This window comes from Vanessa tameamea, chromosome 7, assembly GCF_037043105.1.
Source record: "Vanessa tameamea isolate UH-Manoa-2023 chromosome 7, ilVanTame1 primary haplotype, whole genome shotgun sequence".
NCBI lineage: Eukaryota > Metazoa > Arthropoda > Insecta > Lepidoptera > Nymphalidae > Vanessa > Vanessa tameamea.
Window position 1 is genome coordinate 4331661 of NC_087315.1, and position 15158 is coordinate 4346818.

The window sequence follows — 15158 nt, forward strand, 5'->3', positions numbered from 1 at the left end:
TAACTATATATTTAGGTTATTATTAATTCGTTGATTTCTAAGATAGCATCGAAAGGTTTTATAGCGTTCTTAATAAAGTAATAAGTGACATATCGAATTTTATTAACTCCAAAGCTAAGAATCAGTTTGAAGCACCTGTCATTTTTATATAAGTGTTTACGATTATGTACAAAATCAAAAAACTTGTTTCGAATCGAACCAGTTTTAATCGTTTGTTTTATCTAAAAGTATACATTATGTAAATCCGTCATTCCTTTTTGGTGGCATAATTCTTTTCTAATGTAAAGTAAAATGTATGAATCATAATACATTTTATTAATATTATGCACATTAAATGATACGAGAGGTTACATTCTTGACCCGGGACACGATTCGGTCTAATGAACCAAATATTCTATGTAGACTGGTTTGGTTTTTTTTTTTATCATACATATTTTTACAAATTCTGACGACCGCATACAATATAAATCCACATTACAAATATAAAGCGTTTATTATATACTATATTTTAACAGAGGCTCCTAAATATAAAAATAAATTAAATTAATTATTCTATGGTTAACCCTTAATAATATCTTATTCGTCAATATAAGTTGCTCGACTTATGCCGTTTATGGGGTCAGAGCAATGTGTAAACGGGATGAAAAAAAAAAAAACCACTGGCTCTCCCACATTGCCAAGTGCAAGCAATTACGGCTTTGGTAGCTTGGTCGATAGCTCCGCGTCACAGAAAAGTGGTTGAGATATTTACAAGCTGTTGGATGCAGTAAGTTATTATATCATAATGGTTTATTAATTGTTGAGTTAATTATATTAATATGTTGAGAAATCAATAATAATAATACCTAATATTCTTATCGAATAATACGATGACTAATGTCAAGGAAGTAGAAGAACTCAATTGATAAAGAAATATTATGTACACAAGTAAGATGCAATCTACATTCTCACTTACAACTCAATGTGATGGGACAGATAACCAATAGAACCGGAATGTAATCAGGCTATCAGTATAAGTGCTTCCCGAAGCAGAGAAGTGTATACTTCCTAACTTCGGCACACAAATGACAATTTTTTTTATTGGGTTACATAGATGGTCCCATATATTATTCTATGATGTAACATATAATGTTCTTAAAGTTTACATCGCCTTAGTTGGTAGTTACATATTGGTAGATAAATTACGTAACGTTTAAGAAAAAGTATACAGCAGTACAGTATTATATTTTAATATACTTAAATAATTTAAGAAGGAAGCACGGGGTCTTCCTATATATGTTATAGCACAATAGGTACCTAACTACAAGCGGATAGATAAAAATTGTTTACAAATTGCATCGTTTAATGCGCTTTTGTTACTGATTTCAGAAATTTTTATAGCAAGTGCGTACGTATATAAAAATCATTTTGACAAATAACTCAGATGAAAGTTTTAAATTTAATAGTTTATAAGTACTTTTAGTATACTTACCTACTTATGTTTATACTTTTCACTTATATGTAAGTATAAACTTCAAAGTACAACTATTTATAAAGTTATTTAGGAAAATCATTTTTTTCCTTTGCTCTTAAACTTTTCTTCATAAAAAATCATACGAAATATAACATATAATTTAAAACTGAAATATTATGTCTACATCTCGCGCCTTTTTATTGAAGCATCTTGTAACGCTAAGTTAGTTATTTAGTACAACACTAGTGACATAGATGGCGTTGCTAAAAACATACATTCATAATATTTTTATTGTTGTTAATTGCTTATACACGCTTCATTAAAAACATGTTTATATTTTTTAGTTAAAATTTTAATTTAATACTTTGACGTCAATGCATAATAATTATAGTCATAAAAGCGTAAAACAGATGGCGCCACGTACAAAGTTAATATTTCAGTCTAATTTTTTCGTCACCATACACTTTAATCATATTGTTTGGCTTATTTAATTTTTAGATATTAAAAAAATAACTTTAACTACAACAGTAGGAACCAGATCAGACATTGTATTGTTTTACTAACTTACTATGATTAAAATTAAATATAAGTAATACTAATTTCGGAATACTCCAACCGCGGAATATAGTGGATTATTTAAAATTGTAAATTAAAAAATCATTGCATGTAAAAAATATAATTCTAAGATTTGCATGGTGTCTTTACAATTAACATATATAGTACCCAATACATAGATATTATAAAACTACTATTAAACACTGACGAGTGTGACATCTAAAGACATTCTATGAAAACTGGATAGCAATCTTCCCTTTCGTCGACAACCGCGCGGGCAATAGGCGTATGACTATTTCTCAATGTAATAGTAGTGTTCAAATTTAGCGTTATATTTGAAAACGTGTCAACAACAACATTGTTGTGTTTATCTGTTGTAACTCGGGGCATTGTCAGTTCCTTAGCGTGGCCACTTATAAATCCGAGAGTTTTACATATTTCCTCCAATTCTGATCTCGTATGGTTTTGTTTGGGAAAGCATTTTGAATACCAAACACCGTGTGATCTGACGATTACTTCGCCAACTCCGTATCTGAAATTAGATACATAGTTTAATACAAATATTCAAATGCGAAAGGTACAATAAATTATTCTATGAAAGAAGAAAATTATTTTGTGAAAGGAACTTAGAAGAGTTATTCTTAAAGAACACCCTCAAAACTCGCCTCGCCTGAAATGACAGAAAGTGGTATACGACAATGACTACATTATTAATTATAGGTAACTCTTAGAGAATGCTCGTTAATATCATGCAAGCGGAAAAGATAGAAAGTGATTCCTTATAGATTACTTTTGCAGGTCCAAAAGAGTCTGAATCGATGAATCCTTAATTTAGCATTATTATTTAAAAAATACATAAGTATACTCACGGAGTTCCATCGGGTGATCTAAGGCCTATACAAGTTCTCTCATCTTCTCCATTCGGACAATCTCTGATACCGTCGCAAACCATATCAGAAGCGACACAGTAATCTTCATTGTTGGATACCTGAGAACATCTGTAACATAAAATGAAATATAAATAGAACAAAAGACGTACTTATAATTAGTTCCACTAAAACTATAGCTACATTAATCTATTACACACAAGAAGGTTTATTCTGATAACTTACTTATATGCCTCCTTAGCAAAGCATTTACAATACATTGGGTCTTCATCACTTCTATCGTGGCAGTGAAGAATGCCATCACATAGTCTAGAAGGCATTACACGACTTAAATAATCAGAACAAGTCGTTTGTCCAGGTTCATCGGTACCATCACCGCAGTCATCGTGACCATCTTTGAAAAGTTCTTTGGAAATGCATTGACCATTATGGCATTTTAGCTGTCCAACTGGACATTCTGAAAAATTAAATATTACAATTTTTTTTCGATTTTAGCCTGATCAATTCAAAATGTACTTTTAGCAGTACATGCAGTTTAATATCTAATAGAGCTATTTTTCATTATATAATCATATATTCTACTTAATGACTTTTTCATTTATAGCAAATATTTGTAATATAGTACTAGTCTTACCACAGCCACGAAAATGTGGATCCTTATCGCATATAACGGATTTCTTTTTACATGCGTCTTTCGATTCATCAACGCCGTCTTCACAATCGGTCACACCATCGCAAATGTTACGTAATTTTATACACTTCCCACGCTTACACCTTATTCCTTCACAATTGTGAAACTCATTTTGGTCAACGGAATCTGAAACTAAATTTTCTGTTATAGCCGTACTACTCGAATATTAAATGCGTTTATAGTTGAGTGAGCAAATTACTAAATTTATTTTAACAAATTTGCTAAATCAGCAAAGGACACGTTCATAGAACATCGAGCAATGCTTAACGAAGTAATTGGATTTTACAATGTCATATATATAGTATTCATGGTGTCAAGTCACTGTGATTATTTATTTATTTATATGTAATTTTTATTATAATTGTTTATTTATTTACCTTCGTAATATTTAATTTCGTGTTTTAAATTTCCAATATCAGTTCCTATAATTCGATCACTTGACGAACAATTTTCTTTATTTATTATAAATGAGGCTGCTGGATACCATCCTTGTTTAGTATGACAAGAGATTATACCTGCCCATTGGGAACTCATAGTTGACTGTAAATTAAATTATAAATAATATTTCCTATTTATTGACCTCTGCTCAAACTAAAAATAAATTAATAGGTACGGTCGTAATCCAATATGATAATGCCTTTTATTATTAAAGCGCCATTGGTTATATTTGAGTTATTTAATTTTCTACGTGCTAATGATTTGGACTCTTTAAGCTATGCTTGGATTAAGATGTAATATTAGTGAGATATAAAATAATATATAATCATTTCAGAAACAAACAAGTCAAGATTGTACTAACATGACATAAAGTAGATGGCTTTTGTAAAATGAAACATCGGTTATGTAAGTCGCACTCGTCGGTTTCTTTTAAGAAAACATTGAAGGTGTCGTTATTTTTATCTTGTCCCACTGCGACACATACTGAGTTTTTATTATCTTCAAAATACCTAAAACGTAATATAATATACTAAAAAGTAAGCTGATGTCGATTAAAGATTTTATTTAACATTGCAAGCTGAATTAGAACCACTTTTTCTTATCCCACGGAGCTAAAATTGTATTGGTTCAGTTTCGATGACAATGCATTTTTATGATAAGCATGATGTTATTTAACACTCAGGATAAACCCCAGAGCAAAAAGTCCTCAACAGCCAATATCACAAACACAAAATTTTGTATACGCGTCAATTATTATATTCACAATTTTCTTCTATTTAACGCTTTAAAAAAATCTTTTGTATTTTTATGGCCTAATTTAATGTTGATATATTAAATAAAATGAGACTTACGAAGTTATTACCACCATAGGTTTTACCATAGTCGAATAAACTGCTGGTTGTTTCAAATGTAATAAAATAACCTTACTGCGATATAAATCTTTCTTTGCATCGATTTGATATACTTGTTCGTATGGACCTATAATTGAACCGAGAGTTTTATGTGATCCAAGTGAGACTGAAATAAAATGATGACTTAATCTGAAATCAATTGTAAAATATATATATTATGTATAAGCAATATTATAGAAGCAATTTTGTATATTTTTGAAAAAGAGAAACTTACGTAGCACTCTTCAGACAGGAATTACCCATCAAAACCCAAGATAAATCTACCAAAACCCCCATACATTTATATTTTCCATTTATATATAATTTAGCTATCCAGGGCCATAAATCATTAGAAACGGAATTTGTTTCATTGTTGTGTCCAAGTTCTTGGTTCTTTTCAAAATTTGTATAAAGAGAATGATCGCAATAAATAAACAACGCCATACAAGTTTTTGTAATATTGGGCACACATTCTTCTTTTATAACTTCAGGATTTTTTATAATATAATTATTGAGTTGGCTATCATTACTTGCTTTATATGCAAAACTAACCGGAACTTTAAGATCGATGTCTCGTTTATTTTTATTTCTTTCTTTAGAATTATCTAAGTCACCTTTCAAATTTATATACTTTATCATAAATCTATTTGCTGAACTAAAAATAAGAACAAAATTATTCATAGTTATTTACTAATAGCTTTTTATATAAATGTAGTAATTATATCACATAAATTAAAACAAAGATACCTGAAACCAAGATATCGACATATATGCGAAGCAGCTTCTTCTTGTTCATGAATCGATACATCATCTTCACATACTATTTGCCAATTTCCATCATGTTTTTTCGTTAAATAACCTTCTAAAGTCACTTCTGGTCTACCATTCAAATCAAAATCAATATATTTTCCATTTGAAAGAGTGTCTGCAACGAAATTTGAATAATTTGAACGACTTTAATACTTGCATAAACGTGATTGATTTTTTATTTGAAATTTTATACTTACAGCAATCTAATTCATCCTCTCCTAAAGGACATTGCGGTTTGCCATCACAAACTTTATTTGATGACAGGCATATTTTACTTCGCTTGCAGAGGAAATGATCTTCCTCACAACTATCTGAAATCATTTATTGTTATGATAGTGAAAAGTCGATTTTTTTTTAAATTTTATAGTTATATTTGGTACTTACAACAATCTAATTCGTCGTGACCGTCTGCGCAATCATAATTACCATCACATATAAGTTTATTATCATATGTTGTCAAATAATCGAGGCATGTGCAATCCAATTCATCGGTGCCGTCTTCACAGTCTGCTTTATGATCGCATCGAGTCGCATAAGGAACGATTTGGTATATTCTGTGAACACTCTTTATTTAACGTCAATCATTCCATATAATTATTTATTTATCTATACTCTTTTGGAAAATGATTAAACTTACACTTGCCTTTTATTTAATTTAAAATAATGATTTTCTAATATTTTTTTTAATGTTAATAAAAGAGTTGATCAAAAATTATTTAAGTATAAAATATTACCTTCTACATTGGAAGTCTATTGGTGTTAGATGTTTCTTTCTAATTTTTGCAGGTTGAAGTTCTGAAAGCATGATATCTACTATGTTATTAACAGCTTCGTCTCTAGAGTCTAGTTGTTTAAGATTGCGCGTATTATGTTCGACATTAGTTGATTCAGAAATTATCTGATCACTCATCTGATTAGTAGTATTATTTTTAACGGAAACCTCAGATTTTTCTGTAACCGAATTCGTATAAGGAAGAAATTCAATAATAAATTCATGCGAGTTTTGATCTGTTTCATTACTTATATAACTTTTGTAACTTTTTATAGACTCTTTGTTGGTGTTGCCCTCAGTACTTGCTATCAGAACATCATCGACTTCCAGTCTGTTTGTCGTTTGTTCATCATTCCCATAGTAAGTAATGGAAATTGTCGTTTCTGAGGGTAAAGCTGTCGTTATTGTTTCACTTAAATCTGAATTAATTTTATTATTTTCTTTGATAATATTCTTTTCTAATGACATTGATTCTAAGGGATATGTTTTAATATTTAATGCTTTTTGTTCCATCACTTCATTTGTTGTTGATGATGTTTTAATTGGATCAATTGTAACACTTTCGTCAAAATTTGTATCAATTTCTTCTTCGTGTGAGTAATCTACATGTGCTATTTCAACAGTAGAAGCATGTTTTAAATCTTCTTCGAGCTTGGTATATTCTGTACTTGACTTCAGTGATTGTGTGACAGACAATGGGCTTATTATATTTCTTGCATTATCACTATTAGGTTTAATTTGTAAATAACTTATAGTTTCATCGACGTATTGATCGTCTGAGTTAGATAAAGTTATATAAGAAGTTGTTTGAGTTGATTCGGTTACGTTTATGATATTCTGACTATCTGCAACGTATTCAATACTGGTTTCAGGAGTTAAGGAATTGTTTTCATTATTTAAGGTTTCTTCGTTTATTCGTTTATTCATACTTTCATTATTTAGTGACGTAATATCTGATTTTGTAATTGGCTCTGAAATCGTATTGCTTACTGAAGATCTGGCCACATCACAGTTGTATTCATCTTCTCCATCAAGACAGTCTATAATTTTATCACACATTCGTTTTTTTGGCAGACATTTTAGAATACCAGAATCACACCTAAAGCCCGGACATTCCTGTTTTGGTTGTATCATTGGTAAAGTTTTTGATGCTGTTTAAGGAAATAATTTAGCTTTTAAAACATTAGTTAAATCAACTGTACAAATTAGTTATAATTAGGATTGATTGATTAATATAAACTTACATATGTGATATCTTATCCAAGACACGAATAGGCTAACTCTTGTATAAACTCCAGGTTCGCCTTTTCTTGCACAACCATCTCCATGGCTAACAATACCTGCTACATACCACTGTTGAGTATTCAAAGGATTTCTACATAATAACGGTCCTCCACTATCACCCTGTAATTGTAATAAATAAAACCTTTTTTAATATTATTAATACAGTATTTATACTGTTTAATTTTGATTGTTGCTTGCTGCCGTACATTGTGCCCCGCTAGGTAGAGCCCACCTACTTATTCAAATTCAACCAACAAACAGCTATATATATTTCAATTGGATATGCTAACTAAGATCTAATGACCCTTGTGACTTTAGTTATGGGTTCCGGTTTGAAGAATGAGTGAGCCAGTGTAACTACAGGTACAGGGGTCATAACATATTGGTTTCCAGTGTTGATGGCACATTGGTAATTTAGTGTCAAAAATATTAACTTAAATTTAATAAGAATCCCGCATCTTCTATAAAGTCAGCTTAAATATATTTTTTCTTTTTTAAATAATTATCTAATAATCTAAAATAATACCATTTTAAGCATTTAAAATAATTATCTTTTAATCAATAAAATGTACTTATAAAACTTATGACTTACTTGACATGTATCTCTTCCACCTTCGACAAGACCAGCACATACTTCTTTGCCATCTAAATCATCTTGATGTTTACATTTGTCCCAAATTGGAACCTCTACCTCGCGCATATGATCAGCTGTAATTATATTTAATTTGATTTTATCATAAACTTTGGTTTTGTAAACAGTAATTAAACATGTTTGCGTCTTAATATATTTTACTTACGATCAGGTCCGTGTTCTACCGTAGCTCCCCATCCTACAGCGGTACAAATGGTTCCAGCTGGTGGTCCCCACATCCAATCTGCGCCAGCAACTTCTGGGCTTGGTAAGCATATTGGACGCACCCAGCGACTAAATTGTATGCCAGGTTTTACTCTTAATAATGATAGATCATTCTTCATGTCCTCTTGATTATAATTATGATTGACAATTATATGAGTTACGCGATGGTTTTGTTCTTGGGGTGAAAAAGAAAATCGACGAAGCATACCAACTTGCACCTCATAATAATACTGCCAAAACCTGAATGGTAGAATGTTTTATATTAAAAAGGCCATTGTGAATTTTATATAATAGAACATGAGTAACTTGTATAAACAATTGTATAATTATTGTAAATTTAATAATGCATTTTTTTTTTGTAATTATTAAATAATGTGTTTACTTATTCACGCAGTGTGCTGCTGACATGACCCAATTTTGATTTATTATTACTCCACCACAGTGAAACACTCCATCTCTGTATAAAGCAACCATCCAAGGCCAAGCAGCCGGCTGACTAGGTTTACCTCCAACCACTCTACCCTGAGCCCTCTTGCTCCTTACTTCATTTATTTTACCGTCACTTAAATAATTCAAAGGGATCTCTGATCTCACGCTTTTATTTCCTACGTTTCTTTTCATTCGACCGCCGTAAAACGTCATAGGTTGTCGTTGCCTTTGGAGAAGATATCTTTTGTTCCGGCCAAAGAGATGGTTTTCTATCGCAGTATTCTGTGACAAAAGCACCGTAAAGTTTATATGACAAAAAGTACCTAATATATTTGAATTAAGGTTAAATTAAATTTTTCATATTCATTTAGTAATAATAAACATAATAAAATACTTACTGTATTAAATTAATCAAATTCAAGTTATAATTTGAGTTATAGCATTTTTAAAAGAAGCTATCATTTTACAGTCTATTAATCGTCTATTTAAACTAATTATCGAAAAGAAAACTTACCTCTTTTAACAGCTGTGTTGCAGTAAGAACTCTGGTACCGCACAATAAGTCGGGGCACGTGACATATACGGCAGAGGAATTCAAACATGTGTTACTTGTTTGTAAAAATCCCCCGGGAGCAGTACTTATGTAATTTACTCTAAGTAATGGGTCTATTTGTAAGATTTGAATAAATGGTGGTCTGTAAGATATTTTAATAAAAAAAAATTAATAATCCAAAATAATTTTATAACTGTTTCTTCTCAGATTTTCTCTGACTTGAAATAAAGTACCTTATAATAAGGCCTGTTTCACGACGACATGCATCATGTGCCCACATGTAAGGGTTGTTACAAACAGCGTACCAATTTCCTTTATAATTTCTGTGTAAGTACCCATCTGTGTTTGATATTGCAAACAGCTGCAAAATTCACAATTTTGAACTCTTATTGTAATATAATATAATTATAATCGGTATATCATTAGGAACTACAATATTTTATTTTTTAATGCTAAATAAAAAAATATGTACAGATTTTTAAATTATGTACTCACGGGGTTCTTGTGTAAACTTGGGGCTAACATTGTACAATCAATTTCGTCTTTGTTATTCGGACAATCAACTATATTATTGCAGCGTTGTTCCTTAGAAAAACATGTGCTTAAATTAAAATTAAGATCTTCACAACTAAATGCATCTTCGCTGCAGCCTGTAGATGATTGATAATAATTATTATTGGAAGTTCTTTTTTTATTTTAACTTAGTCACAGTTTTCAGTCTACTTTTTCTTTCTAATAGTAAAGTAAAATTTGAATGTACTCACCATAACAACCCATTTCATCTTCACCAAATGGACAATCGAAATATCCGTCACATATTCTAGATTCATCCACTCTAGATTTACAACTGCATCTAGATTCATCGCTCACGTCATCACAGTCAACGTTACCATCGCACCAGTTATTTTCATCAACACAGAAGCTACCGCTTTCACAGGATATCTTACCCATCGGACATTCAACTTCATGGACAGAAGTGTTAGGCGGTTCTTCCTTAAAAGCTATTTCATGTCTAAAACCAATTCATTTTCTTTTAGGTTTGCTTAGAACACTATATAAATAAATTGAAATTTATTTATCTTTTAAAGCATCTGTTGCCTTGTTACTAATATAAATGTTTGTTTTAATAGCAATTTAATTTTACGAGTATAAACAATTTATTATTCAAATAATATTATATTATGGTGTTTATATTTTACTTACGAGCTAAATAAATTACAGCTACCATTAAATTTATTATATTACTTACTTGGGAGCAATAAATTTCATGGCAATTTCAATATCTTGCGGATGTGGCTTATGTTTTGGTGCATCCATAGCACGATTTTGGACGTAAGATGAAATAAAATCTGATGAAAATTGTCTAAAAATAACAAAATATTTTGACATTTAATATCGTAATAAATTATGTAAAAAATGTGAACGTACAATATAACCTACCTAGGAAACGATGGAATAAATGATTGATATTCATGATGAGGAGCATCATATATACCTAAAATATTAAGAAACGTTAATACATGTTGGTGATTTTATACAATGTAACTAGTTAATATATTATTATACTGTACCGTGTAAATTTGGATAACTCTGTCTCATGAGTCGCTTTAGCAAACATGTTTCCGTTAGTTGTGGGTTTAGGACGTCGCGTGAATGAATCATAGAATGTTGGGGCGTTCCGTGTATTTGTTCAGAATTATCAAAATTATAAGTGTCAATAGGTACACTTTTTATAGGTGTTAAAAAATTAGGAATATGAATAGGATTTGTTTCTCTTTTTGATACATCTGTAGGTTTGACCCTAAGTTTTGGGTAATCTTTAACTACGTTCCTTATATTTTCTTTAATTATATGATCTAATTCTTCTTTATTTATACGATGATTTGAAAGATTATTCTCTGTAAGGGATTTCAATTTCATAACGAGTTCCTTGCAAGCTTCTTTGTGATTATCTTCGTTACAAAGAAATTCGTGTTCTGCTATAATTTTCTTTGCTTTTTGTTTATCGTTATCTTTAAATTTAATATTTCTTTCTAATTTTCCACTTTTATATATTTGCGTTGAAGATACAGTTTCTCTTTTTTTTCGTTCACTTGGATTTAGTTTTGATGTTTTATTCTTCAATCGAAGCAAAATTTCTATTTCGTCTTGTAATATTGAAACGTTTTGTTCCTCGTGAAATCCAGATAGAACGATTAGTTCTGTTTTATGAACATTATCTTTAAAAAAAAACGTAATTAAAGATTATAATTATCTCAAAAAACAATAAGAGAATAATTTATTATTTTTAACTTACTGTCACTCTGCAGTAGCCTTAATATCAATAGATAGAATGCAATCACTATTAAAATTAAAGATATTATTGCAAGTACTTTCTGTATAATAGAGTAACATTTTTGACCATTTCGTCCTGAAATTAATAATAATGTTTGTATCAGCTAAAACTGAGCTAAAACTCTTTTAAGGATGATATACATCAATACCACTAATCACTCATATAATATAATAATCTCGCACTTGTGTAATCGACGACAATATTGTAAGTGCTTTGGGAAATGTCAAAGGACGGAAAAAAGGGATAATAATAAAAAAATGTGGCCTTCACAGAAGTGGCGTAGATGTGAAGAATCGAATATGAAGGTTATTGAAAGAATAATTAATTAAAAAAAAACATTAGCATTTCGTTACTAAAATAAATTTTACTCGTAATATTTCAATGATATTTCGCAACAAAGTATACGCTTTGAGTACATACAAAGGGAGAGATGCCGTATGGTCGCGGAAAGAATATGAGAACGTGATAATATGAGTCCCAACTAATAGATGTTTCACCACAAAATATTTGTAAAAATTAGCTTATATATATCTTTAAAATAAATCATATCGTCATCAGTCCCTAAAGTTTGTGTTAAATTGCAGCACAACTGATTGATTCGAACTGGCTCAAAATTTAGTTACAAGATTTTACCTCAAGTAAATGTAAACTTTACATACATCTTAACACAGTTGTATTTACATAACATCCTGTAAATTTTTAGTTTATAAAAAAGGTTGTCTAACTAAAGTAGAAGAAAAAAAATGAGAATTTATATTTGTTATAAGATTTTTTTTTTTATTGAAATTAAGTTTTGCACCTCGACGAACTGGAGTTATATAAATTTGTTAGAGTAAATTAAGTATAGTTAATAATTAATTCATTTATTAAACAAAGTTACCATCATCATTTGTCTCAGCTAATCCCATAGGTAGAAGACCGACTATTTTATTTTCTTCTGTATTTTCAGCAATCATCTGAATGAAATAATGTATAAATTAGTACATAAAAAGTAAACGCAATTGTTCTTAATAATTATTCTTAAGCATTTATTTAAAATAATATTCCAATTATAAACAATTACATCGTACATACATATATATATATGGGTCTTGTCCAAGTAGATTTGTTTCACTTAGCTAACAGTAATTCTATTTTTTTTAATATATCAAAAGTTTTAAGTACATAATAATGGTTGGTTGGTCGTTGTTTATATCACTATTAAATAAGGGAATATATATCTTAGTTTATGGTGGATTTTGTCATCCTCATATTTATTTAATTATAAAATAAAAACTAAAAAACGAACGAGAAACAGTTTTTTATGCGAATATTCTAACCTTACGGATGGAATATTTTCTGCTAAATTAAATGTGACCGATCTTTTTTCAAATTTCAATTAGAACTCGTCGTCAAAATGAATAAATAGACACATTCGGCACAGATATCGATGAACATACATACCAAAATAAATAAAGCCGATTTTATGGGATTTTATTTTTAATTCGATTGATAATTGCGTCCGATATAATATAAAGAAAATAATATTCGTAAGCGAATTATTGAATATAAAGAAGACTAATGTTATGTAGATAATGAAAGAATAAAAACCAAAACACAAGATTTTTTATTTATATAATAAGATAAAATTAAAGAACTCCTAGAATAAACACAAAAAAGTGATATAAATACGTTCAGATTCATAATAATTATATAATATAAAAATGTTTGTGTTTGTGACGGTAAGAAACTCGGTGGTTACTCTTTTTCTTATGAAAACTCAGTCAACCAGCTATGTGTTAACACACAGTTGACGTAATATAACAATTCACATTCTTATATCTAAATGTATTCTTGGTTTTGTCCATTTAAGTTTGCTTTTAGGTATACGTCTACTGAGGTAAAACATTGAACAGTTATTGTAGGCGCATTCGCCTTGTCATTAAAATAACTAGTTTAGTAGGGTATCCCCCGAATCAACGTCGAACAAATTGTAAATAAGCTTTAATAGGCGACTAAATATGCATTTAGTCGCCTTATATGCTCCGTAAAATAAATTAAAAACAAATTATGTCTCAAGAACGCAACGGTATACAGGTCTAGCGAAGTCAACGTCGCTGATTCGATTCTCTTCGGTGTAATATCGTTCTCTCTCGGCACACATTTAATGGAATATTAGACCAATTCTTCGCGGACATGATGTTTGCAATAGTTAGTTTTATTATTAAGTTTACAAAGTTGATTATTCTAATGTTAGGAATCCATTAATTATGACATTATTTAAAAATAAAATAGAATAAAAGCATTCTGATCATTCTCAAATCGTATTCCATATCTTTCAAAAACGACATAATCATTTACTTTAATAAATTAGTCAGAAAAACGATAGAATATAACATCAGGACGGAACGTTATCTAGTCCTAATATCTTAGATTATTACACTTGTAATTCTTTAAAATATTTATAAAACACAATTAGTACTTACGTTTGACTTTCTGTAATGCGAAACTTTTATATCACATCGGTCACCAAATGACATTCATATTTTTATATATTAAAATGTAAAGTACCGGCTCATGTCATGACAGTCGGGCTACTGTTTCGTTATGCTGTTCAACAAATATTCGGGTCGCGTTTTTGTTGATGATGAGTTTTACAAAATTGCTGATTATTATCTATTGTTACTTATAACATACATACTATTTGTTGAACTGTATATTAAAATAAATAATCTTATTACAAAATGAATTCAGATTTCTTAGAGATCTTAGTTTATTGCTATTAAAGTATACTTAATATGGCTATTATGGCATGGCTACAGGATATATTTAATGGAGTATAAAATTGGCAACCAATTGTGCGTTACTTTTATAGAAATGTCTCCACTGTCTGTATCAGGTGTCGATTTGATGACATCAGAGAGACTGTAATTTGATAGAATGCTATAGATAATTAAAGCTGTTAAGAACTATTGTGATTGTGTTAGTCGACGTTCTTTGGTTGTAATAATATACTTTGGTTATTTTATTGGTTATATAACAAAATAATTGAAAACATACTTATAAAATCGGTTGTCTTAACTGATTATTAACGCACAGCCAAAACTACTGTGTGCAGAAATTTGTAACAAAAAATTATTTTATAACGTAAGCATTCGCTAATGAAGCATTTTTGAAAATTTCAACATTAAAGGCGTAAATAAGATTAATAACTTTGCATTAATAT

At 29.8% G+C, this 15158-nt stretch overlaps 1 protein-coding gene across 2 annotated transcripts; it reads right to left on the reverse strand.

The window, feature by feature from the left end:
• Positions 1-2127: 2127 nt before the first annotated feature.
• Positions 2128-14560, reverse strand: LOC113401334 (serine protease nudel). 2 transcript variants are annotated; one of them, XM_064215451.1, is made up of 26 exons: positions 14419-14560; positions 12834-12909; positions 11915-12028; positions 11190-11837; positions 11059-11113; positions 10868-10981; positions 10383-10630; positions 10114-10268; positions 9852-9979; positions 9580-9760; positions 9019-9347; positions 8578-8876; positions 8373-8488; positions 7741-7900; positions 6459-7647; positions 6109-6278; positions 5922-6035; positions 5662-5839; positions 5150-5569; positions 4876-5064; positions 4386-4533; positions 3964-4126; positions 3530-3712; positions 3121-3352; positions 2878-3006; positions 2128-2540 (listed from the first exon to the last, which is right to left on the reverse strand). In XM_064215451.1, exons 1-26 carry the CDS (start codon positions 14470-14472, stop codon positions 2228-2230), a joined length of 6105 nt encoding a protein of 2034 aa, XP_064071521.1. In that variant the 5' UTR covers positions 14473-14560; the 3' UTR covers positions 2128-2227. The 2 variants fall into 2 exon arrangements, with proteins under 2 accessions (XP_064071521.1, XP_064071520.1); XM_064215450.1 differs by having other exon boundaries at positions 3530-3718.
• Positions 14561-15158: the final 598 nt, after the last annotated feature.

Excerpts from the sequence above, each read along its gene's own strand:
- LOC113401334 (XM_064215450.1), bottom strand. The coding sequence starts at position 14,472 with ATGTCATTTGGTGACCGATGTGATATAAAAGTTTCGCATTACAGAAAG. Across the intron at positions 11,838-11,914 it reads AAGGCTACTGCAGAGTGACA|ATAATGTTCATAAAACAGAA; the intron begins GTAAGTTAAAAA and ends TTTTTTTTAAAG. Across the intron at positions 3,007-3,120 it reads TTTGCTAAGGAGGCATATAA|ATGTTCTCAGGTATCCAACA; the intron begins GTAAGTTATCAG and ends TTTATGTTACAG.